The 27,109-nt window shown below is 46.1% G+C and overlaps 1 protein-coding gene across 1 annotated transcript; it reads right to left on the bottom strand.

The window, feature by feature from the left end:
- Positions 1-819: 819 nt before the first annotated feature.
- On the bottom strand, positions 820-23,023 carry SLC1A4 (solute carrier family 1 member 4). Its single transcript, XM_043603516.1, is given in 9 exon segments — positions 820-3,771; positions 5,731-5,865; positions 6,173-6,367; positions 7,567-7,634; positions 7,636-7,801; positions 10,433-10,599; positions 11,919-11,981; positions 14,156-14,198; positions 22,166-23,023. Coding segments are annotated over 9 exon segments (1,599 nt in total). The 5' UTR covers positions 22,693-23,023; the 3' UTR covers positions 820-3,536.
- Positions 23,024-27,109: the final 4,086 nt, after the last annotated feature.

Below are 27,109 nucleotides of genomic sequence, written 5' to 3'. Positions count from 1 at the left end.
GGCTGTCTTGAAAAGCAGAAGCACTGAGTACCAATCTCAACCTTCAAACACTCTTCAAAACCAAGAAGCAAGACAGCTGCACTCCAAGGTGGGAATCCAAATTGTCCTTAGTGGCAGGCCCCATCAGGCCCTTGGTCTGTGTAAACTCTGTTCTCATCCCTTTGGGCCTTGCCCAGAAATTAAAACTGGTGTCCATATGATACGGAGAGCTGGAAATGTCCAAGGTCAGAACGGGACCTGTTTCTTCAGAGGCCCCAGGGTCCGGAAACTAAGGCTTCCAGTGTGAACTTGTAGGATAATCTTTTATAAGAGGCTTCTAAGTTCCCTAATTGTGCTGGAATGTGGTATCATTGAACATGAGATTATATAAAAGAATGGGCTGGGTGTGGTGTGGATGATGGTGGAGGCCTGGGCCAGTGCCTCATGGAGGGACTATCTCAGTAATTCTATGGACCGGGGCATTCTTCCAGTGTGGCTCATGGCTTACAGATGCTTAGTTAAGGCCTGTTGACCCAGTTGTTCCGACAAGACTTAATTTTATGGAGGTATATGGCAAAACCACTCACTTTTTCACGAGCCCTGCTAGTGTTGAACAGGAAGCAGCCAGGAGCAGCTGGACGTTCACCTCCTGCAAGCCGCATCAGTGACCGTCCTGCAGGGTTCTGCCCCTCTGAGTCAGCCTACCCTGCCTCAGGGGGTCAGGCTGGTTAAGAGCTGCTAGAACCAAAATCAATTCAGTCACCCTCAGGCAATGCCCTAGCAGAGCTCCATTGGTAAATGCCACTTCAAACATAAGAAAGGAATAAAGGAGCGTGCAGATCCTAGTAGAAATACTGTATTCATTTTGAGGACTGCTATGTTTTAAGGCAAATGTCACACATATAAAACAGTCAGAGATTAACAGTATCTGAACAGTATTTATGACAACATGTTAGAATAGCAGGGGAGACAGCTTCAGACAACGAGAAAGTGGGATTTTCCCCAGCTGGGTCACTCCTGCTCTGATTCCTCTTGTGGACTGAAACACGGGGAGAAACACGGCACCTTCTTCCTCCCAGGAGAAGTGGGGCGATCATCAGGATTTCACAGAGAAGCACCCTTCTCCAGGCCACAGCATGCTACCTACTGCATTGCCAGTTTCGGGACAGAGCGTGTGCAGTCACTGGATGTACGGCTTTGATGTTTATATTTTGTGAAAGAATTCACTTTTAGAAAACAGGAGAATCAGTTTGCAGAAGCCCTAAAACTTATGGTTAGATCACCTCTATCCAAACTCAAACTTGCTTAGATTGGAGCTAAAACAATGTGTCTAACACACATACACATGTGCATTTGTGTGCATATGTAGCCATGGATATATGTGGGAGAAGGAAAGGTAAGATCTCTAGAAGGCAGAACAATCGTGAATGTTCACTTGCGATTTGGGATCAGTGTGATTGTCTCTCTTTTAAAAACAGAAGGGGATCAATGACCAGCCAGAGTGTAAAGGTTTCCAGGCACCTCTCAGCTTGGTTCCTGGTCACTCCTGGCTTCACAGGGGACAGGAGACTTAGCTGGTTTAAAGAGATTTGGAGGGACTTGGGCCTCCCCACCAGCTGGACTGGCTCTGTGTAGCAGGGCTCTTCCCCACTCCTTCCACTCAGGAACACAACCCCGGTTTTAAAACGGAGAAGTCTGTTTCTGTCCTGCCCACCCATTCTCAGTACAATGGGACACACATCCTAACGTGTGTGTGTGTGTGTGTGTGTGTGTGTGTGTGTGTGTTTCGCTTCTGCAGGGCCTGGGTGACAGCAATGCCACGGCAACAGGGAAAATAAGAAAACGAAGGATGCCGACAGTCTGGGAGCCGCTGTGGCCTGTTGTGAGTGGCAGAGCTGCTGCCCGGGTCTTGGAGTCACACGGAAGTCAGGGACCCAGAAATGTGGTGGAAGGTGGGGGTGGCTGATTCAGGAACGCTTGACCGACATCAGGAGGTTGCACTTGATGCTATCAAATAACTACAAAGAGAACAAGGGGCGTGATAGAAGTGGTTAATGCACACGGAGCACAAAGCCCTGGTCGTAAGAGATATTTTTACCAGCAGGATGAGGCCTCTGTGGAGAAAGGTATCACTTAGGTAAAAACTAAGAGCATTGGGGTGTCAGCACTTGATATCCAAGAACTGAAATGGTTGTTTTCACGGATTCACTAACTTTGCCTCACCAAATCCCTCTGAGGTAGGTAAGAGGCAGGTGACATCAGCCCCATTTTACAAATGGGGTAAAGTGAGGCCCAGGACTTGCTGCAGGTCACACCAAGGATACACACCACAGCCACAGTGAAATAGCATTCTTGTGCCTTTCAGTCCTCCCTGTCCCTGGCAACACCGGTCTTCTTTATGAAGCCTCCTCGCCTACATTCAAACCCAGTCAATAGGCATCTGGAGGAAGCGGACATTTGGCTTATAATTTAAATCTTGGTGTACTGGCAGGAAAAGAAACTAAGCCCACAGAAATCAGCCAAAGCTGGGGGGTCTGGGGACCTTGGAATGGGGGCATCCCACCCTAATTAGTGAGTGGGTTTGTGGTTTTCTTTTTGTCTTTGTTTTGCTGCAGTGCAGCATTTTAGGGATCTGGTTGAATTATAATAATAGACTGATAAACCAACAAGGGTTCTGAATGTGATGACCATGGAGGAAGAGGCCCCTCTCTGCCTATTGCCAGATCGGAGTGGATGGGGATAAAGCTACAGTGTGGTCAGAGGCCAGTCACAGAAGCAGCAAATTTCCCCAGGGGCTGGGACGAGAATAAGGATGACTGTGTGTGTGTGTGTGTGTGTGTGTGTGCGCGCGCGCGTGCCCATCCTGATAGGGTGCATCCCTTCCCCTGCAGGCTGCATGCCCCCTCCTTTCCCTGACCTCAGAATTTAAACTGTTTACTTAGTGCCTCTGACCAGAGACCCCCGCAGTGCTAACACCATCTAGAGTATTTCTAACTTGACAACATGCAGTGCCTCCAAGCCCCCAAGCAACCAGTGAATCAGAAGCCAGCCACACCTCGCAACAGTACAAAATCTAGACACCTCGAGTCCCAGCTTAGTGAATTCCAGCCAAGGGTAAGAATTTAGGAATTTTTCCAATTACTCCGGCTCATGAGGCAATGCGACAGATGACTGTAAACCCCCTGGGTTTGCCCAGAGAGCACCCAGTGCAGAGCTGACTGGGCGCAATGAGGAGTACATGTTCCACACTCTGCCTGCCAGGACCTGTGAGCCTGCTATGCACCCAGCCTGGCAGCTGGAGGGCGTGTTTCCAAACAGAGCACACACGGTTGCACCTGGACACGGATGAAGCCGAATATCAGAGTGCCCTGGTCTTCGGTAACCAGTTCCCACTGGGAAGCCCAATGCCTGTGCCGAGAGGTAATCCTCAAACTGGTGACTGGGCCAAAGCATTGCTTGGAGGCTAAAAGTCAGAGAGCGAGCGCGGTGTCTGGCATTCGGCAGCTGCACTAACAGGCTGGGCACCGCCGCTGCAGGCAAGCCCAAAGCGAGCCCTGTCACAGAACCGACTCCTTGGATTCCAGTTCCGGGGCGCTGGCCGCAGGGCCGGCGGGGTTCTGGTGTGTTACCAGGGGCGACGTCTCCTCCTCCGATTTGCAGTTGGGGACGGCCTCCACCTTCACCTCGCTCAGTTCCTGCTCCTCTTTCTTCATCACCTTCTGATTCAGGTGGTGGAGAATGCCCGCACCCAGGGCGTCCCCTTCCACGTTCACCACGGTGGTGGTGCGGTCCCTGCAGGAAAAGACAAGGCAGGCCTCACACCGGTGCTGCGGTGACAGCAGCCTGCAGGCCCTGCTGTTTTCTGGACAGCAGGCTACTAAGGGCACAAGCCTCACTTCACTCTAAACTGATTTTCTTTCAATATTTCTTATTTTGTGAAACTAATAACCTGATTGTGGAAAACCTGGAAGAAAGAGAAATATAAAGAAGAAAACAAAAGTCAGCCATCCATACCTCACAACTCTGAGAGAATCTAGTAACATTTGATCTGTTTCCTTCCAGTCATCTTCCTGTGTATGTATTTTTGGTAGAATAGACATCATCATATGAAAATCACATATAACTGGGATGGATAGTGTAGACGTGGCTTTGCATCCAGCTTCTCTCCCACTCTCAGTACACCGTGGGAACACCCCTTCTTTTTCTCACCTCAACACTGCGTCTCTGCTGAATGTTAATCTTCGTATGTATTCCATGGCGGCTGGCAAACACCATCTCACAGCACTGTCCTTTCCAGAAGCTTGTCTTCCCATAGATTAGCCCAATAACCTTCCTCTCTCCTGGGGTTCAGAACAAGTACAGTGCCCACTTTGAACACAGGGGAAAAGGTGTGAACTTGCCTGACTGCCCCAGAGAAGCTGAGGGCTGTGGAAGCAGAGGCCACAGGGTGGTGGAGGGCTCACATGACTTTAAGTCTCTACTGGGCGGCCCACCTGGGGCCCTATTTCCCTGTTCCTAAGTGCCTCTTAAAGGCCTGCCTTCCCCATGCAGAGGCAACTGAGTAAGAAAGCAGACGGGGCCTCTGATGCTCCATTCTGGTCCTGTCCCACTCACCAGCTCAGGGACTGAGTTCCATCTGATGAGCTGTCCGGATGATGCGGGTTTCTGCTGCACATTTCAACCTCATTGTGCTGAGGAGCCATAAGGATTCTGAGAGGCTCCTTCAAATTTCCAGGGCTTACACAAAGGGCTGGAGACCACCATTCCCAACCACAATGGGCAGAGCCGCAAGCCCGGTGCCAGGTTCCAGTTTAGGTTATATGCCATGCCTGGATCTGGCTAGCCAGGAGTGTCTTTCTTCACTAAGGTACTTGTTTACCACCATCCTGGAACTCTTCTATTCACTGTGGAGGTGCTAGCTCATTTAATCTTCAACACAGCTCTGATGTAGGTTGTGCAATGATTCCCACTTGACACGTGAGCACATTAAAACACAGAACAGTTCCAATTACACAACTAATAAATGGCAAAGCTGAGATGTAAACCCAGGTACCTGGGCTCCACGGCTCATTTTCTTATCCATATGTTGCTACTGTCCAACATTAGTAACTCAGGTGAACTTCCCTATAAAATAAGTATTGTTTATACTCAAACAAGGTATCACATGACTCAAGGAATCCGAACTCAGAATCAACACTCACTGTTCCGTGCCATTACAGGAGTGCTGGTGATGGTGGTGCGAATCACACCTCCTTCCTCGCTCCATTTCCTCTGCAGTCAAATGCTCTACCACTGAGCTGTACCCCCTAAGTCCGCTTCCTCTGAGCCCAAGCCACTCACATCAGCTGGGTTCATCTTCACTTCCCTCTCAGAAATCACTCCTTGGATGTTCCAGGCCAAGGACAATCATTCCCAAAGGCTCCTTGCAGCCAACAATCTCCATTAGACCCTGTGCCGCCTCGGCCTGCACAGGGGGCCCAGCCTGGGCCTTGGACCCCTGCTTTCCTGGATGCTCTGACCAAGTTCTCAGTAATGACATTTCATGATCATTCATGGGCCTTTGTCTCTCATATTGTTTAATTTTTTCTAGCTCTAAATCTTGTCTTGCCAGCTCAACTGTAGGCTCCCTTCACAAAGCAGGGAGCGTGTGTGAAGTTTCTCTGCATGCCCCAGGCCCTGCAGGGCACCGAGCTCCCAGGGAAGTCAGCACAGACTTTCTTTTATTTAGTGCCCTTAGGACTTGCTACTTACACAATCCAGTCCACAGCCAGGATCAGAGAAAGGTCATGAGTGGGCAGCCCAATGGCCTCCAGGATAATGGCGATGGTGAGGACCCCTCCAGCGGGCACGCCAGCTGCTCCAACGCTGGAGGCTGTGGCCGTCACTCTAGGGGGTGGCACAGAAGATTAGCCGTTAACACAGAACATGGTGTGGGCACAGAGAAATATGCAAAATATGGCAGCTATGGCTTAGAAACTGAAAACCACACAACCCTAGCTTCTGCCGGCTGTGCCCTTGAGAGATGATTCACTCTCTTCAAGTAATGAATTAACGCTGTCGTTTTCCTAATGAGACATCCCCAAGTCATGGTGAGACTGGTATTCATGAGGTTTTCCGAAGGAAATCACACATGTGCAAAACCCCTCGAGTTTTGACCCAGGCCTAGAGGTGAAGAAAAGAATAGTGCACTTACAGAATCGTGAAAATCTGTCCTGCTTTCAGCTCGATGTTGTTGAGCTGGGCGATGAACACGGTGGCCACACACTGGAAGATGGCCGCTCCGTCCATGTTCACGGTGGCCCCGATGGGGAGGATGAACCTGCTGATCCTCTTGTCCACACCGTTGTTCTCCTCAATGCACTTCATCATGGAGGGAAGGGTTGCTGAGCTGGAAATGGAAGAACAACCCACCGTGAGAATAGTCCTTCCCAGCCAGGCTAATATATCACTCAGCTCAGATCCAGGAACAGAGCAATTAGCATCGTCCTCGTTTTTGGTCCCCGCACTCCGAAATCAGAGAAGAATCGGAATTGTTTCAAAGTTTCTGTCATGATGTGGGGTTTTGTCAATTCCCAAAGTATTCAAGATCTGACTCCCTAGATTTACCTGTTATTTACCTGTATACACCTGTTCAAAATATTTCAAGAAACTACACACTACCTCATGGTGCAAACTGTTCTCAAGAGAACAAAGAACTATTTATTCATATGCGCATTTCCTATGTTGAATTTTTTCCCCCAAAAAAGTAAAAGGCAAGCTATGATCTTTTTTCCTTTTTAGGGCAAGAAGTAGCAGTGGCTACTGTGGAGAGTACTGTGGAGAGTAACTGTGTTCCTAGATAACTTGAAGGTCAAGCCCTACTCTCTCCAGCCCGCTCTGCAGGCTCCACAGAGGGTAGCCAGCAGAGCTGAGAAGTAGATTTGTTTCTAAGCCAGAGAATTTACCTACCTAATTCTTTTTACCACTCCTACTGTGTCATATAAATAGCCAGTCAGGATGGGAGGAAACATGCAGTAGAGAGGCAAAAACCAAATGTATAAACGCAATGGGCCGCCAGCCTTTGAAAGTTTTTTTAACATATTTGGAAAGCCCAACTGTTTTGAAGGATTTCCAATAATGATAAGGTGCATCTTTTGTACTAAATTAAATAATCCCACAATACTGTAGATGACGCATCCCTCACCATGATGGCTTGGTCTTATTTTCTAATTCATGTATCCAGAGGTAGAATTGGGGAGGTGTCATTCTGGAACTTCCCTGTGGTGAGTTTTGAGTTAAGTGGTTGCCTTCTTTTACTCAGGCAAAGGTCTTGCTAATTAGGGTGAGGACCCACAACTGGGTTAAATAATGATTCGACCTCTAAGGAGCAAGAAGGAGGAGGGAATGAGGCAATCCCTCTTTTTGGCAACCCCAGAAACCCACTTCCATAAAAATGTGGGACTGGTAATTTGAAAAAACCAGACAAGATCAATTGAGAGTTTTCAAGAAATTAAAATATGTCGAGATGTTGGTTGTGCATCACCGACTGGGCTCTGGTCCCACAGTAATATGGCTCCGAGCAGCCAAGGCCGCTTGAAACCGACTCACCTGGAGCACGTGGCAAATGCTGTTGCAAACGGTGTGAGGAGGCCCAGGAGGAAGCTGAATGGGTTTTTTTCGTGTGAACACAAAATAAATAAGTGGCAGAACAATTCCTCCATGAATAAAATGGCCCAATATGGATGTGAAGATATATTTTCCAAGGCTGGTCACCAGCACAATGATGTCTTTCATTTCCAAAATCTTGCTTCCAACCAGGAACATGATGCCCACAGGCACATACCTAGGGTATGAGCATAGGGTACTTGTCAGTAAGAGTGACGTGATGATGGGGCTGGGAGATGCAGACCTTTCCTGATACACAACACAGGGACTTTCAACTAAGTGGTCTTCATTTCTCCTTAGGATAAGCCTAGGGGCTCCTGACTGCCTCAGTCGGTAGAGCATGCAACTCTAGATCTCAGGGTAGTGAGTTCATGCCCCACCTTGAGTGTGGGACCTGCTTAAAAAAAAAAGAAAAGAAAAAAATGAAGCTCTCCTTAGTATGATTCTGAGGAATAGAAAAGGATGGGCCCATTTTATAGGCTGTGAAACTAAGTAAAATTAACATGATAAATCACCAGGGATAAGAGAGTCAGGACCAGAACCCAGACTTCTTTCCCCTTGGGTATATTATGCTCTTAATAGAGGGATGCTACCAACCACCTGGGCTCCATAGTGGAAAGCCAAGGAACTCCTCAAGATCAAAGCCTCTGGGACTGAGAACCTGACTTTCAGCCTTGGTCAGGCTTGTTCTGAGAACTTAGAAAAACAAAAGACTAACACCTATTTTGTAGAATTGCTGTGATACAGAACTGAGCCAAAGCTGGGACTTTTGTTAAGTTTTAAATTCCTTGTGGTTTGCAAAACATGATTCCGTGGGAAAAAGTCATTAACAATGACCCTCAGGGAACACTCCTCGAACGTGAAGATTTTTTTAATGGCAAGATGGGAGGAAAAAAGGGAAGAAATGAACTATGGGAGCTACAGAAAACAAAAGTCAGCTGTTTTGAAGTTAATATAAATTTAGGAAGAATTTTATAACCATTGACTTTGTAAGTTTCAATTACATAAATATAATGTCACATAGTTCAAATGTGAAAGTGTTCAAAAGGATGAATAAAGTCTCCCTCCCACTTCTCCCTGCAAGTACTCAGTTTCCTTCCCTGGAGATAGCCAATGTCACTGGTTTCTTGAATTTTCTTTACAGATATTCTAAGCAGTATTATTAATTTTAAATTCCATAGCAACTCATGAATGCACTGTCCTTTCAAAAAATTAGAACACAGATTAGGCCAAAATCCTCTTTAGGCACCACCCTCATGCCAGACTCCTCCTCAGAGAACTACTTTGCTTACTATGCATTTAGATACATAGGTATGTATTTAAGACTTTTAAAAGTATTATTTACTTACTTACTTATTTATTTATTTATTTATTTATTTATTTATTTAGAGAAGGGGGAGAGGCAGACAGAGGCAGAGAGAATCCCAAACTGGCTCTGCACTGTCAGCACAGAGCCTGACGTGGGACTCGAACTCACGAACCGTGAGATCATGACCTGAGCCAAAATCAAGAGTTGGATGCTTAACTGACTGAGCCACCCAGGCGCTCCCAGGTAAGGCGTTTTAAACCCTAATTCTGGTGAGATGCGCTTACTGGGCAACAGATCGCCACTCCAGTCAGACACACAGCAGGCTCTGCCTCTGTGACTAGTACCTTGAATTGAAGGAATGACTATAAATTGGTTTCCAGATTGAAAGTGCCTTAACCCAAGAACATCACTTTCTTGAATAATCTCCTGTAATCTAAACTTTTGAGAAGATTTTAGACTAAAAAAATAAGCCAGGAAAAGAACTTGACATGTGATGAAAATACTTTTTCCTTTCTGAAAATATTTTTCTCCCCAGAACAACAATAGTCATATGAAGGGTCATATTTGCAAGGATAGAGTCAGATTCTGGAATTTTTGGTTGGGGAAGATAAACACCACCAGTGGGGGCTCTGGACTTGGCCTCCCATTAATGATAAACTTCACTACCAAATTCCAGGCTTCTGTCCTAAAATCTGCCACCCTAATGTTATCTGATAGAAGTTCTGGGATATTTAAGGGTTTACAATAAGGAAAATGCTTTGTGTATGAAAGGATAAACTAAGTTTTTTGACAATGTATGTGTAGAAGTTAAAACCTACAGAAGTTTGACTTGAGTAAAACAGCAAGATAAAGCTTATAAGGAATAGGTGCTGGAATTGGTAGGATTTCTAAGAAATCATTTTGAGAGATCTGGTCCAATTTTTACTTGTTAGCCAGAATCAATCAAATGGTTTTTATTAAACAACTGCCCTTTTATTGATGTCACATAAAGAAACATGTATGTAAAAAGAGACCATTCCAAGTTTATATATGCGTGGGATGAAAATGAATTTGTCCTCCATGCTGTGAAATATTATAGTGAGGGGCCCCTTTGAAGCCTGAGGTGTATGGTTTTAAGATAAATAAGCCTTATTTTACATAGCAGATAGCAGATTTATGGAGCTGGTTGACCCACAAGATGGTATGGGCATCCTATATGATATGGATAATGGTAGAAACCCATAAATAAATCACCAGTGACAGAACCATAAGGTTCACCGTGGGTGGTGAAGAAGGCACAGGTAGCTATGGCACATTCCTGATTCTCTGAGACTGGGGACGTGAGGAGAAACCTCTCCACCTCCACCACCCCCTCTATCAAGTCTGGCCTAAGGCGCATCAACCACAGATGGAGTTCTGAGCCAGGTTGGCCCCACAGGGGTGACCTCGGACAGTAGACTGGGATTCTTTTCTGGATGGCAGGAGAAATGAGAGGGAGACTAATGCACAGGCCAAACTTACCACATGATCCATGACACCAGCACCATCGTTGCCTCATTGAAGGCACTGAAGAAACGGATGAGCTCTTCTCCTTCGGAGCCGAGTTTCTTTAGGGCCACTCCTAACACCAGGGCAAAGAGGACCAGTCCTAAAATGTTCATCCCTTCGATCTCGGTGCCAATGGGGATCTGTGGGATCAGAAGGGACAGAGGATCTAAGTTTATAATCTATGAGTGAGAATTCAAGTAGAGGTCAGACGATCACTTCAAAGGGTTGCTTTTAGGAGATCCGGTTAATATAACATTGTATATCAACTACACTTTGATGATAAATATAAAAAAATAAATTTAAAAAAATAAAAGAGCTGGTTGGTGAAAAGTTTCTTCAGATCGAGAGTCAATGTTTGTAATTGTGCCTCCCAAATGTCCACAAATTCTTTGTTGCTAGACTGTTGTGGTGGCCCTCCTAGCTGACAAATTTCACAAAAGATTTTCAGGATCAACGTGGATATTTTTAGGATATTCTTTCCTAAGTCACTGACTTAAAATATATAGACATACTGTGTTCCTTTTTTTTCCCCCATAATGCTCAATTGCACTACTACAAGCATATATTGGAGTAATGTTTATTCCATCAAAACACACCATGAAATTCTGAACAGGAAACATATGTCAGCACGGCAAAAATAGAATCAGCATTTTTACCACAGATCTGAGTTCTAGTCCCAGCTCTGATATTAAATGACTTCTCAGACTTTCAGGTTCTTCAACTGTCAGATGAAATGAACTGGACTAATTAGTAGTTTTCAACTTTTTTTTTTAAGTAGAACTTTTCCTCAATCAAAGAAAGACTGGGATAACTCAGAGCCCCTCAGCCCTCAGAAGCTGTATGTGTGGGGGGTGGGGAAAGGGTAAAGTACCTGCTTCTTCCCATGACAGCTCTGGTGAAGCACTGAATAATCCTCAAGGTCCCCTGTCCCTTCCAGCTCTATCATGAAGGCTGGGACCTCACCCAGTGTCTGGCCAATAATAGCTGCTCCAAGAACATGTGTGAATGAATGATGGCAATAGTGAGTTAAGGCCCCAAGATAAGTTCTATGTGTAGAGGTAGTTATATTTTATTAGTTATATTTCAGGATGGCAGAAGGGGTGTTATAATATATATATATATATAATATAAATATATAAAATATATTTAATATATTTTAATATATTTACATATATAAAATATATTTAAAAATAGATAAAATATATTGAAGAAAGGGGATATTAGTTCCAATTCAATGAAATGGATCTACTAAAGATTCCAATACTACAGATGCTGGCCTTTGGCCATGTTGGTTAATAACCTAAGGAACAAACCTAATGTATGTTCTTCGGACAGTTCATTCAAACACCAGAGTTTTCAACCCTGCTGAGGAAAAGATGCATCACGTAAGCTCCTGCAATTAGAAGCATTATTTGCTTTATAAGTCATTTGCCACAAGTGATCTTATAAAGAGTTTTACCTTTTCATGAGTTACGTTTCCAGAGCTCGTGTTGTGGGTCATCTCTCTATAATCAGTTGCATACTGGGAACAAGAGAAAGGAAAACCCGCTGTTAGTTCACAGGTGAAGACCAATCAGAGGAAGGGAGACGACTGTGGGGCCTCTTGTTATTCCTCACTATTCACTCCAAGTGTTCTCAGAATTCCTCACTCGGTTGGCCTGACAAGGGCCTATGAGAACTGTACAAAAGTTACTTAAGGCCAAGGCAGCATACCCAAGAGGCCTCTGCATTATTCAGGGACCCACAGCGTTAGGGACAATGGTTTGGAGGAGGAGATCTGCACAATTTCATCCTGATAGTTTGATATTTCAAACAGCTGACACTTTATGTTACTTGGAGAACATTAATTTCATAATGCTGAAGTTTACTTTTCAATGTCTTATTTTATTTATTTAATTGATTTTTTTAAATCTTTACTTATTTATTTTTTTATAGAGAGCACAATGGAGAGGTAGAGAGAGAGGGAGACAGAGGATCCGAAGCAGGCTCTGCACTGACAACAGTGAGCCTGATGCGGGGCTCAAACTCACAAACCGCAGAATCATGACCCGAGCCAAAGTCGGAAGCTCAACTGACTGAGTCACCCAGGCGCCCCTATTTTCATTCATACATTTATGCTCCACTTTGTTCCAGAACTTGTTTGAGCTTGACTGCTTTTTCAACATCTACTTCTAATTTGCCTTGGCCTCTACTCTCCAAAGCAAAGGATGTGAGGCAAGATGGCATTTTCTGGCTAAGTCATCTGGGAGACTCACTTATAAGTACAATGAATGACTCTCCAAACTCTGGTCCTACAGTTGACTTCACATACTTCTGCCTGATGCACACAGCTGTCTCCCTGTGGCGGTATGCACAATTGAATGGAATCCGTTATAAAACACCTTTCCTGACCTCTTCTAAGGACACCTGGCTCTGAACTGTCCCGAGGAGCCCTTTAGGGTATACTGCTTTGTGCCTACTGTTGATGAGGTCTGGTTTCTTTCAGCTTTGATTTATCAAGCTTTCAGACAGACAGAGGTGTTCAGCCGTCCTGTGATTAAGGGTGACAGGGGAAACAAAACCCACCCTACACCTTCTGCGACAAGCACTGAAAACTCCATAAACCTTTTACTTTTTTCCTATCTCACAGTATAAATACAAGCCACAGCTGTGTTTACATGCAGTTCTTAAAAAGAGGCGGGGGGCACCTGGGTGGCTCAGTCGGTTAAGCAACTGACTCCTGATTTTGGCTCAGGTTATAATCTCATGATTCGTGAGATCAAGCCCCTCATTGGGCTGTGCATTGACAGTGCGGAGCCTGCTTGGGATTCTCTCCCTCTCTGTCCCTCCCCAATTCACGTGCAAGCTCTCTCTCCCTCTCAAAAATAAACAAATACACCTTTAAAATAAAGAAAATAAAAATAAGAGGGAGGGAGAGAGGGCTGTAAGTAGAAACAGAAACGTTTGCTTGGAAAAGGTAATGAGATTAGTCTATCTAATGTAGACCTTTATATTCCTTCTCCTCACAAAGCAGGACTATAGGGACGTTACTTGCAGTCTTGCAAACGTTAGAGAAAAACAGAAACAATCTATCAATACGGGACTGACAGAAAGAAATTATGATATGCTCATACAGTGGAATATGGCCATTAACATTATGCAGAAGTATATATACTGACATGAAAAATGTTTATCATATGCTGCCTTAAAGCAGAGATTAAAAACAATATGTGTAGTATGTGTACATACTATTAAAATGTGTAGTATAATTATTTTTATTTTCAAAATGTGTGTGTGTGTGTGCACATGCAGAGAAAAAACATATCTGAAGGATGCATACCAAAATGTTAATGGATATCTCTAGGTAGTGGTTATGGTGATTTTTAGTTTCTTCCATATTTTTCATATTTTGCACTTTATTTTTTTTGCATGAGCATATATGACTTTTATAATCAGAAAAAAAGATAAAAGTATATATATCTTTTCCCAGGTGATACGAAAAGATGATGGAACCAGGGGGATATTTCAGGAAACCTTTCTGTTTTTTGTGGTTTGGTTTGTTTTTACTCCAGGGTCCCCTCTATAAAAACGTAAGCCAGCGTACCAAGTTTTGTTAACAATACTACCCGGCCTGTCCCGCCTTACCTAACTCTACAGCCGAATTTATACACCACCCCAATCAAAGTTTCCCGTTCTTAACAAAGCATCAAGCCTTACCGTGCGGAAAGTGGCAACCACAAGATTTGCGGGAAACAGGTTTCTGTTGGAAAAGAAAGCACTTTGTCAGTGTTCTTAAGATTCAGCATTCAAAGCGTCTGCTCTAAGATGCCCATTCCTGACAGCTCAACACACAATGTTCCCTCTCTCCCCACCTCCAGAAGTTACTGTGGCCCCTACTATACCTTGGCTGCTGGGCCACAATAGATGCTCTGAGAGCACAGAGTCTTATGCTCATCTCCCTCGTGGTACTCCAGGAAAACCATAGCACTCTCTTTTCCCCAAGAAGTTAAGCCCTATTGCGGAGGTTTTCAGCAAGAGTGGTACAGCCCACTGGTGAAATCCAAGGGAGTGTTTTCATTGTCAAAATAATTGGGGGGCATTCCTGCAGTTGGGGGAGTGTGTATAGTGGAAGGTGCCAGGTCCCAGCTATTCATTCTACTGAGGCCCTCACGTGGCCCTCACGCTGTCCAAATGTCCTATATACCTGTAGATGAAAACCTTATTTATAATTACCTCAGCCTAAACCAACTCCAAAACAAGGTTGGTTTTTGGGTTTTTTTGCACAATTTGAACTTACACTGAATTTTCCAGAAATGCAACTACTGTGTAAAATGTGGGATAATTTTTTGCTTTATTCAGAATCTTGCAAAAAATTGTTCATCTTTCTGGAAAATCACATCACGAATGGCAAATTGTAGGATCTGAGTCCTTAATTACCCACACAAGTATCAAGTACCAGCCTGAATTTACAGCTGTCTCATTCACAGTGAATGTAAATTGAGAAGCAAGCACCTAACCACTTTGTTTTAGGATACTTATGTATTAAAACATATTATTTTTTATTATACATTACTCTCCTTTTATCTTTTTATATTACTGTTGAGTCATGTTGATGCTTTGAGATTATGTGTGTAGGTAAATTCTATTTATGGATTTCATTTCAGGATGAAGAGTTTTATAAAATATTTGTCATAAAAGGAGGGCAATAGAACTGATCAAATTAAGCTAGATTTTGAAACCAAAATCTATTCATGCAAACAGTTTTTACTGAGAGCCTCCTTTGGATCAGGCTCTATGCAAGATGCTGGTCTTAATATATAACAAAATTCCAGTGACATTTCCCTGTCCATTGGTTGTACCACTTCCTTTAAGAATAAGTCTAGAAGAGGGGTACCTGGGTGGCTCAGTTGGTTGACTGTCCGACTTTGGCTCAGGTCACGATCTCACAGTTTGTGGGTTCAAGCCCTGCATCAGGCTCTGTGCTGACAGCTCAGAGCCTGGAGCCTGCTTCAGATTCTGTGTCTCCCCCTCTCTCTTCCCCTCCCATGCTCATGCTCTGTTTCTCTATGTCTCTCAATAATAAATAACCGCTAAAAAAAAAAGAATAAGTCTAAAAGAGTGAAACACTCCAAATCATCCTTTACAATTTATGTCAAACTTATCCAGTAATTCTGACTTCTGTGGTTGAATTGTTTCCCTAGCACTGGAATCTCTATGCAACTATTTGCAATGCATTTGGTTTCAAAGGTAGGCAGCTCTGACTGCAACCCGGCTTGGCAAGCAGTCTAAGATAGGCTCCTGGAAGTCACATCTTGCGCAATGCCCTTCCCTTCAGTGTGGGCTAGAAGGACCTCCTTCTAGCCAGTAGAATACAGCAAAGGTGATGGGGTGTCATTTTCAAGATTCAGTTACATAAAATCGTAGCTTCCTTCTTGCTAGAAGACTTTCCTTATTGCAATTCATTCTTTATTAAAACTCATTGAACTGTACACCTAAAATGGGTGCATTTTATTGTACCTAAATCACATCTCAAAATTGCTTAAAAAAATAAAAAGATACAGTGCTAACTGCAAAGAAGATTTTACAACCATAAAAATGCATACTTTCAATGGGATGACTGAACTTTCTATAGCTCAGCTCTCAGATGTGAATCCCTAGGAAGGCACCACCTGGGGGCAGTGAGATGGAGCTCATGCATCCACAAAATCATTCTCCTCTCCCTTGGTCCCTCTGGTCACCACAGAACATGCGCAGTCCCTCTTGCCCACACCAAGGGCAAGGAGCTGAGATTGTGGCAGTAAAGCAAAACATTTCTTTGTGCTCTTGACAGATTGTGCCTTTGGTGTTGTAGGTGGGGGGGAGTGGGGGGGGGTTGGTATATAGATACAGGTGCCCTAATTTAAAAGTGTCAAGTCCATACTAAATTCAGAGAGCCAAGTCAGACCAAATCAGGAGAGAGTGAACGGACAAGCCTTTCCAGTGCTATAGGAGTCTTTGGGTACACTACTTAAACAGAAAAACCGGTCTGGGCTGAGGCTGAACTGCCGGAAGGAGAACTTCTGTCAGCGGTAGCATATGCTCCCGCAGCTCACACAGTGAAACACTTCAAAGATGTTTCTTCTTTATACATTGGGTACCGTTTGCTCTTCTGATCCTATTTGTCAAGGGTGGTCTGCATTTCCCTGTCCTATATGAAAAGAATGGAAAACAATTTACTTTTGCTTAGGTATATTTTTTGTTCCAGAAATATTTCCTTTTATTTAGGTTCAAAAATTCTTTACCAAATTTATGAAAATTTCAAAGACTCTTCAGAACAGGATATGGCACGGTATGTGCGCCTGCTATATATTTATTATCCTTAGTGTTTATTGTTAGAGTCCATTAACAGGGACATGCCCCTTCAGATCTTGCTACCCCCTACAAGGCTGGGAGCAGAGGAAGGGCTGGGGGTCCTGGGCTTGCACTATGGTGACAGTAGGGGGCAGGGGGAGTAATCTACCCTCTTCCTAAGGCCCATATCCAGTTTTAGATTCCAGCTAGTAAGGTTACTGCTGGGCCCCCGGGGTGGGGGACTTTTGGGGAAATGAGGCTAAGAACAGCACTAATTCTCTGTAGCAAGTAGCCTGAGGGCTGTCCTTGAGGGGCTGGGACACTTGAGAATATTAGCAAGACACTCCAATATTCACTCATTTAATACTCATAACAAGTGTAAGTAGTAGATATTATTATTAGCCTCATTTTACAGATAAGTAAACTGAAGCACAGAGAGGCTAGCTGACTTGTCCACACAGCTAGTAAGTGGCAGAGCTAGATTCAAACCCAAGTCTGTTTTTATTTGTTTGTTTGTTTATAAGGTTCATTCTTGACAGAGAGAGAGAGAGAGAGAGAAAATGGGAAACAGAGCACGAGCAGGGGAGAGGCAGATAGAAAGAGAGAGGGAGGCACAGAATCCCAAACAGGCTCCAGGCTCCGAGCTGGCAGCACAGAGCCTGATAGGGGGCTCAAATTCACCAATCACAAGATTATGACCTGAGCCAAAGTTAGACATTTAACTGACTGAGCCACCCAGGAGCCCCCTTCAGTGTCTGCTTTTAATCACCATCCATGTGGCCTCTCCGGGGGCTCTTTTCAGTCTCTCAACTATTCAGGTAGCCTCCTGGGTGGCAGAAGGAAAGATGTCGGGTTAAAACCTTTTAGTGTTTGTTTTTTTAAAACAACAAAGTGTCACCTTTTCCCTTTAGTGACTACTTAAGCTGAGAACCCTCGGTTAATTTGGATCCTTGTTAGATTTGCTAAGAGCCTTCATCTTGCCTATAGAAGAGAGACATAGGGCATGGGTCAAACAACCTGCTGTGGCCCAACAGTTAAAAGAAATTATTCACTATTCACTGTCTTGACTGTGATCTCGGGGCTAATAATAGAGCTCAGTCTGATAGGTTTCTTTGCAGCTATTAAAGAAATGTGTTTTTTGCAGAAAGGCATCCTATTCACACCAGTCCTTGAAAGGAAAAGGAAGTCCCTTACGTCTCCCTCTGCGAAGGGAAAGGCTTGTATCACTATCCACTGTTGAGAAAATGAGCACGAGAAAAAAAAAAAAAAGCCTAGAAAACTGAGCAACAGGCAAAATCTCATTTGTGTTTACCATGCACATGGCTGCACCCTGCTACGCTTTTGCAAAAAACAGTGGCCCAGGTCCATTTTTCTGGTTGCCAGTGCAGACGGAGCCCTGGGCCCAAGAGCTGTTCCTACCTGCTACCTTTGCAGATAAGCCTCTGGCTTTCCATTTGGAAACTACAAATTTTAGCACCCAAAGGAATGTTAGGAGCCAGTTGTCTCAGTCCTTCCCACTTATAGCTGAAGAAAATTGAGGTCAACTTTGGAGATCACAAACATATAATGCAGGGAGGAACAAAACTGGAATGTCAGGGAGGATATGTGAAGATTTCTGCTCCCTTTTAGAATGGAAGGCTCTTCTGTGTTTAGTTTTCACTTTTCCACATTTTCCAAATTTCCCGTAGTGCTGATTCTATCAGTCCAAAATATAGTAACTGTTCACTTCTTTTTCTCCAAGCTCGTGTGGTTCCCAACACACTTAAAGACTACATTAGCTTCAAGTCCTCCTCGGCTGTCCCCGTCTGTTTACTCTTGCTTCTTTCAGACTACGAAAAGAGGGCCATCCCCATAGAGTCACGTGAAACAAACAAAAATCCCAATCGCTCTTAATACTGCTCCATTTATAACAAGAGCAAGCATATATTGGGCGAGCCCTGTTCTAAGAGCTTTACAGACATAACTCATTTAACCCTCAGAACAATCTTCTGAAGTAGTACTTTCATGATGGCCGTTACAAAGATGAGGAAGCTATGACACAGAGGTTAGGGACGTGGTCTAGCACTCATGATCAGGAAGTATTGTTAGGGACCAAGAAGTTCCAGAATTTTTTAAAATTTATTTTATTATTTTTTAATATAATTTATTGTCAAATTGGTTTCCATGCAACACCCGTGCTCATCCCAACAGGTGCCCTCCTCAATGCCTGTCACCCACTTTCCCCTCTCTCCCAGCCCTCATCAACCCTCAGTTTGTTCTCAGTATTTAAGTCTCTTATGGTTTGCCCAGAAGTTCCCTAATGACTGAGTTCCTGATAACCTGTTTCTGTCTCTTTGGTGCCAAAACCATTTCATTTGGGGTGGAAAGTCACAGCTTAATCACTTGGGTCCCATCCAGTTCTGAGAGTCCTGTACGGTTCCGGGGCCTGGGCACAGGGCTCTGGGCTGCTCAGGAGGAGACTGGGACTTTCCCACCTGCCAGTTGCTATCCACCAACTCTATCCCTTCTCAACTCTCAAAGGGCCTGCTTCTAGCAGTGCCTCACACCCACTTCCCAGCCCGTTATTTCTAATCCACTGTGCGTTGGAAAATCAAACCACTCAGTAACGGCATTCTGAAAACCTTCTAAAAGTTCCAATGAATATCTATTAGCTTCATTTCTTTCTGGCTTGTAGCTCCATCTTGAGAAAAATTCGAAATCTAGGCAGAGAGACCCTGTGGGAGTTGTGAGGCCCTCACCACCAGGAAAGCTCATGGGCTTTAGCAAAGCCTTGGCAGCAGCTGCACGAAGTCATCAGAGACTTCTCTCTGGTATTTAAGTTCTGGGCCCTTACCCACTGAGGGCCTGCTGGATAACTGAGGTGTTTTTGCTGGCAGTCTCATTTCATTCACTGCCCACAGGCAGACAGGACCACACCCTGCCTTTGCCAAGAAACATGCCCAGAATCACATAAAATCAGCATCTGTGGGGTTTCTTTGAAGGAAGCAAATTTAAAACTTCTACCCAGAGAGCGAGGAAGCATTTAGACATGGCTCAGAACTCAGTTTCCTCTCATAAGCTGCTCAACGTCAAAGCCAAATCTGAGCAGCAGTAAATAGGCTTCTCTTTGCCGAAGAGGCTCAGATCCTCTGTTTAGAGGAAGTGGGCATTGGCCCTGACCCAAATTATATTCTTACCTGATTCCCATTTGGCCCAGAGCAAATATTTCTGAGATGGTCAGACTAGACCAGCAGCATGGCATCATTACTATGGCATTTTGACTGGGGGAAGGGGAGAGTGGGAGAAATACAGCCCTGGTACACAAGACCCGTAGTTTCTTTCTTTCTTTTTTAAAGTTTTTTTTTTTTAAGTGATCTCTGTACCCAACATGGGGCTCGAACTCACAACCCTGAGATCAAGAGTCGCATGCTTCACTGAGTGAGCTAGCCTGGCGCCCTGACCCATAGTTTTTCTAATCCCTCTTTTGGTAAACCACCCTGTGACCTTGAGCAAATCACTTAATCTCTCTAGTCTCAGTTTCCTCAGTCGTAAAATAGGATCATACCACCTGCCCTACCTTTATCCGAGAGCTGCTGGATTAAAGGAGGTTGGCTGTTGGAAGCATTATGAAATGCAACCTATTCCCAACAAGCCACAACAAAGGTTCTCTTAGTCCTTTCCTGCAGTCCAAGTCACTGAAAAGTCTGCACCAAGACTGGTCAATAAGCCATGATGCTGGGCCACCATTCACTTCAGAAGCAGCTGCTGTAGGGGCTTGGATCTAAAACTAGAAAACCATGATCAGGAAATAAGATGTCCCTTCTGGGATGGGTGGTAATAAAGTAACCCCTCACCTTAACTTGCCCCATTTTTTGGCCACTGTCCCTCTTTTGGGGAGAAAAGAATGCTACTGAGCCTCCTTATGGGATACCGCCAGCAGGTAAGGGCTGGGCATCCACATTCCCTTCCCTGGGCTACTGATCCCTGCAAAAGAGAATCCTTTCCCCCCCCACGCCCCCCAACCACCTTCCCTCCCAGGGAAAGCTGACTGATATAGTACTGAATGTAATGAGCCAAAGGCAGTCTCAACCTCAGCAGACTTTGTTTTCAGTGCCCTATTTAAAAGTTCCAAAACTTTAAGGATCTCTAAAGACTCCAAATATTAAACTGCCAGATACCAGAGACTGCGATCACATCAAAGTCCTAATGGGCCACCTCCACCTGCCCTTTTGGTAAGAATTTTTTGGTCCCTCTCATCAGACGTCTTGGTTTTTTTTTTTTTTCAAATACAAGTCTTGGACTTCCTGTTGTTATAGTTTCAAATGAACACACTCTCTCTTAAGTGGCAGACAGTCATCACATTTTCCAGAGGGAGCAAAGGAAGTAGCAGGAAGTCAAATCACTTTGCCCAGGGTTTGCTGTTTTTCACGGCCTCAGCAACGTGGAGCTTTGCTTCGTGACTCAAGACAAAACACACCTCCAAGGCTCTGAATCTAGAATTATCGGAAACCTGGAGAGGGAGCCAGCTGAGCTCCTCACTCAGCTGAACCTGGCCAGGCCAGAAAATGCCTCCAGGGTGCAGTTTTCCCATCTGTGAACTCTAGGCTAACAGAGAAACCAACAGATGCTGAGGCTTTGGATAATCCAAAACAACAGAAACAACACTGCATTTCAAGGGATAAAATGCAACTTCTAAGGGTCACAAAAAGCAGGCAAAACTTCCTCCCATCTAGAACTCATTCTTCCAGAAATAAAGCTCCTTGAAACTCACAATACTCTACAGTGGTCCTGACTATGGGGTGAACAGCAACCTGTCCCAAGCCACCAGAAGAGTCAGGTTTCTGGGCAATGGGTCTCATACAGCTAACCCCACCCTTGTTATCCTTGGGACCACTGACAACTCTTCAAAAATTGCCACCATCCGTGTGCGTTGGTGGTATAGTGGTGAGCACAGCTGCCTTCCAAAAATGGCCACCTTACTCTCAGCCAAAGGGCTGAAACAGGGACGGCCAGACATTACAGGTGAGGATGACCCAACAAGCACAATTTAACCAATGCTCCCGGAAGTTTTCAGGCACTGTGCAGATAAAATGGGGTGAAGATATCCGGCCTGATTGGAACGTTTTTAATGGTGAGGGTGGCCAGAGAGTTTAAGGAGTACAGTACAGGTGAGACAGCTGCCTCTTCCCTCACACACACTCGTACCTAACGGTGGGGCTGGTTCTTGGCTATAACATGCAGACGGTATTTTCATATTAAAAAAAAAAAATGTTACAGTCCACCAGCAGCCAATTAAGAATGAACTCTTAGCAGTATATGAGGGTGATATGTGTGTGTGTGTGTGCGCGCGCGCGCACTGGAGTGTATTTGAGAGCTGGCATTCCTCACTGTGCACTTGGCGAGGTGGGGGAGCGTTACCTGGCCAGGTCGAGGAAAGAGTCCACTGTCTCTTTGGGGACCGGAGGGGACCCCGACTCTTCCAGCCCCAGGTCGCTGGACTGAAGGGTCTGCGCGCCAGACCCAGGCTTGATGATGAACGCCAAAGCGACGGCGAGCGCCGAGGCGCCAAGCGTGGTGAGGCCGAAGTAGGCGATGGCGATGCCGCCCAGGCGCCCGAGAGAGCTGGCGTCGAGGGAGGCGGCGCCCGACACTAGGCTGCAGACTACCAGCGGCAGGATGATCATGCGCAGCATGCGGAGCAGCATTTCGCCGGGGAAGGCCAGGTAGGCTACCTGCGTGCGGCTGAGGCCGAGCCCGCGCAGCGCCGCGCCCAGGCCGGCGCCCGCCACCACTCCGGACACGGTGAACAGCACGAGCGCGTTCCGCCGTAGTAAGCCCGCGCAGCGCCGCGCGAGTCCCCCCGCGGACCCCGGTGCGCCAGGCCCTGCCGCAGGCCCCGCCTGGGTGCCGTCCAGGTAGCCGTTGGTCTCGCTGCTCTTCTCCATGGCGGTGCCCGCGACCCCGAGGTGTTGGAGGCGGGGGACTTTGCTCTGGGATAAGACGAGGCTCTCAATGAACGGATCAGGCGGAGCTGGCGACGTCCGCCAGCTGTGTCCCGCCGGTTTTGGGAGGCGGCCCGCGGAGAGCTCCCGACCTGGGCGCAGAAGCAGGTGTGGAAAGGGCCAGGAGAGGCGCGGGAGAGAGGGCTGGAGCACCGGCCTGAGTGTGTCGCGCCGCGCCCAACCTTCCCACAGCGGTCGCGGGCTGGAGATGATGCAACGCGGGAGCCGCGAGAACGGACGCAGATGGGAAGAACCGAGGAAGCTGGGAGCGGCCCGAGCCCGCCCCTTCACACCCGCCGCCCCGCCCCCCGCGACTTCGGCCAATCAGCGTCCGGGAGCCGCCCCCGCGCGCCCCTCGCCCTGGCTGCCGGCGCGGGGGGAGGGGCGGCCGGGCGGGGGGCGCTGCTGAGGCCGCTGCTGAGGCCGCTGGGGCGCCTGCCGAGCGGGCCAATCCGGGCGCCGGCTGCCGCCTCCCGGCCCCGCTAACTGGGGCCGGCTTCGGGTGACCTCGGCGGGGCGCGGCCTGAGGGACGGCCGGCGCTCGTTGGCACCTGCCGGGGCCGCTCGGGTCGGCCGGGGTCTGGGCCCTCAGGGTCAGAGGGCCGGGGAGAATGTGGAACGCAGCGGCGTTCACTGTCCTGGGGATTGGGGGAGGGGAGGGGTTCCCGCCGGGGTTGGTGCTTTCGCCCCCGCGCGGCCCCGCGGGCTGCGGGAGAATCTGACAACCTTTCTTGCAAAGGGGCTGCGCGCTGTAAGGGGACCACGGACTCCAGGAGTCCTGTACCACAAAGCACGCCGGGGTGTCCATCTTCTGTCCCTGAGACAGGAGATGGATGGCTGGATGAATTAGAAAAACCTTATCCCAAGTTCATTAAAGTATCTAACAAAGATTCACCTGTAAGTGAAACGGAGCTCTGGGTGGCACCAAACCCAGCGCACGGGTGTGCCACTGCGCGCGCTAGCGCTCCCCGAGGCGTGGGGCTTAAAGCCTCGGGTATAGGCCCGGGGTTACCCGGCAGCTGTCTGCGGTATGTGGGCTGAAGACGGAAAACTCTTCCAGAATCCACAGCTCTCTCGCCCTGACTTCCAGTTGCGTTTCTACCACGTAGAAGCCACTAGGTTTTACCCTCTTCCATCTCTTGGCTTCCAGCAGTCTCAGGAAACCAGTACATATAGTGGTTTAGCCAGCCTGCAAAGATGGTTTCTAAATGTTAACATCCGATTCGTTTCCTTTTTATTTTAACTTTTATTTAATAGCTGCTCTGGTCATGGCAGATATCAGAGACCTCTGCAGGGTCGTTTTACTCTGTCACATGTATTAGTTTTTTGTATTTTCTCATTCTGCTTTTAAAAAATTGTTCTTTTAAGACCAGTGGAAAGGAAGTCTTGCATGTGGCTAACCTGAGCCAAGGAGGAAAGCAGTTTGCTACAATCTCTTGCTGAAAAGGAGTCATCTTAAAACACGTCCGCACAGATATTTGTGCAAATCAAAATGCCTTCTTAAGGAACTTTAAGGAGCTGTCCAAATTTTGAGACACTGAGGATTCCCTTGCTTGAAGCCAGCCAGCCAAGCCATTGGCTGGACTTTGTAGGGTTTTTTTTTGACGAAGGGAGGAAAGTATGTGTCAGGTGACCAGCATATTTTTATGTTTTCAGAACAGTTTATTTCTCTGTGTGCACTGAAGGAAGGATTTTCTACAGACACACTGTTTTGGCACCCAGCCCTTGCCTTTCTTTGTTTGGACTACCACATTTATGCAAAGGACTCTCAAATCATGCTCCAGAAATGAATTTTCTTCTCTCTTTTTAAAAAAATGTTTATTTATTTATTTTGAGGGAGAGAGTGCACACAGGAGGAAGCAGAGAGAGAGAGAGAACCCTGAGTCCGTTGTGGGGCTCCATCTCACGAACCAGGAGATCATGGCCTGAGTGGAAATCAAGGGTCAGACCCTCAACCGACTGAGCCACCCACGTGCCCCAGAAATGAATTTTCAATTAATCTGCTTTGTATCTCCACCTGAATATCCTGCAGGCATACCAAGACAACATGTCCAAAACCAAACTCATGGCTGCATTCCTCAAGGCTACCCATCCTTCTGAATCCCCTACTTCTGTTACCAACAGTACTGTCCATCCAGTCACTTCTGTTTGAACCCTCAGAATGACCTTTGGTTCTTCCTTCTCTAGTGTCTCCTCTCATCTGATCAATTGCCAACTCCCACAGACACTCCTTTCGCAATATTTATCACATCCACCCCCCTCCCCAACCCATCCATTCCCACCGCTACCATTCTGGCTCGGTTCTTATTTCCTCACTTCTTATCTTGACTATTAAAATGTTCTCCTAATTAGTCTTTCCGCCTCTAATGCTCTTCTTGTTCCAGCCATCCTATATTTTGCCTTACCCCAGACCAATCCTCCTAATGAATAATATACATGTTAGGATTAGGTTCAGCTTCCATCCAGCAAGGAAAAAAGGAGAAATGTCCTCTCCCTTTAAGAACATTTCCTAAAAGTTGTTCACACTATGTGCTTTACATTTCCTTAACCAGAATTTAGTACATGACCTCACCTAGCTGCAAGAGAAGAAATGTAATATTTATTTTGCACAGGCATATCCCCAGCTAAAAACTGGTGCTCCTAATGAATAAACCACAAGGGTGAAAGGTATAGCATAGGGAATATAGAATGGTATGGTAATAGGTTGTACGGTGACAAATGGTAGTTGCACTTGTGGGGAGCACAGCACAAGGTATAGCCTTGTCAAATCCCTATGTAGTGCACTTGAAGCTAATGGAACACTGTGTATCAACTATACTTCCATAAATACATTCCTTTTAGGAATTAGTGCTTCTGTGACTAAAGAAGCAGGAAAGAATGGTATTCCAGGAGATCTCCTTCATGCCACTTCTTGTTCAACAGCTTGCAGCGGTGCCCGTTGAATTAAGAATACGCTAGGGGCGCCTGGGTGGCTCAGTCGGTTAAGCATCCGACTTCGGCTCAGGTCATGATCTCACGATCCGTGAGTTCGAGCCCCGCGTCGGGCTCTGTGCTGACCGCTCAGAGCCTGGAGCCCATTTCAGATTCTGTGTCTCCCTCTCTCTCTGCCCCTCCCCCGTTCATGTGCTGTCTCTCTCTGTCTCAAAAATAAATAAACGTTAAAAAAAAAAATTAAGAATACGCTCTTCATCCTGGCATTCAAGGCCTACCACCATCTGGCCTTGGCTTACTCACCATCTATGCATGCTACAAAAACAGGACTGTGTGCTTCTCCTGTTTTCTTGCCTGTGTGCTTCACGTTTTCTTGCCTCTCCACGCAGTCCCAGTTAACCTCTCTCCCAAAGCCTTTCGTAATCCCCCTCGCTGCAGCTGTGCTTGCCGCACACAGCTGTGTGTACCCCAGAGGTGTGTTAATAGTTAACCCTCAGTTGGGAGTGAGGAACTCCCTGCCCTGCTGGCACTTTCATTGGACATAAGTGTGGTGTGGTGTTGGCGGTGCCTTATGCCATGCCTAATGTCTGAACTAGCAAAACCTCTCTTTAAGTAGGAGCTGGTGTCTCGGGGGCTTCTTCCAAGCACTGGCTGCTCCATAGCTGCTCTGCCTACATGTGAGGCAAACCAAGAACTAGGATATCTGCTCTCAGCCTCCCCAACAGTTGGTATAGGGTTTAACTTTCTGTTTTCTTTTTCTCTCCTTTCTTCCCCCTTAATTCTTCTTCTTCCATTCTACCATTACATTTCTTCCATCTTTTCATAATTTTACGTGCCTCCTCCTTGTCAGTGTGTAGTACAAAAAATTATTGACTCCTGTATTTAGACACCTTCCCCTACAAAACTTAATGTGTTTTCTCTGGATTCTGGATATGTAAGTATCAAATTACAAAATACCTTAAAAGTGGTCCAGTCTGATACCACCATCACCACCACCACCATCATCTGATGTTTGAAACTCTCAATAGGTTGGAGTATTGTTCAGCAAGAATTTCCTCCCTTCTTCCTCCCACTTGGATGGGAGTATATTTACTCATCTTTTAGATTTTGACCTTGACCATGTGACCTACTTGGCCAATGAAATAAGTGGATGTGACTCAAGCAGAGGCAGCAAAATGTTTTACGGAGTTGCACTTGGACTCTTGCTTACGTGTGACTCGGCATGCCCCAGGTAGATATTGTCCTGTTGGCCTGGTATCAGAACAAAGATGAGAAATGTGTCTGAATCCGGCCTGCAGCTGCAAACCCATCTGCCTTGCTGCCTAAAGAAGACGTCCCAGGCAACCCACGGACCTATAAGTGAGAAAAATAAATGCTGTTGTTGAAACTTACTGAGTCTCGGAGTCACGTGTCATGCTTTATCATTGTG

Source organism: Prionailurus bengalensis, chromosome A3, assembly GCF_016509475.1.
Source record: "Prionailurus bengalensis isolate Pbe53 chromosome A3, Fcat_Pben_1.1_paternal_pri, whole genome shotgun sequence".
Taxonomy (NCBI): Eukaryota; Metazoa; Chordata; class Mammalia; order Carnivora; family Felidae; genus Prionailurus; species Prionailurus bengalensis.
This window is presented reverse-complemented; position numbering and strand designations above follow the sequence as displayed.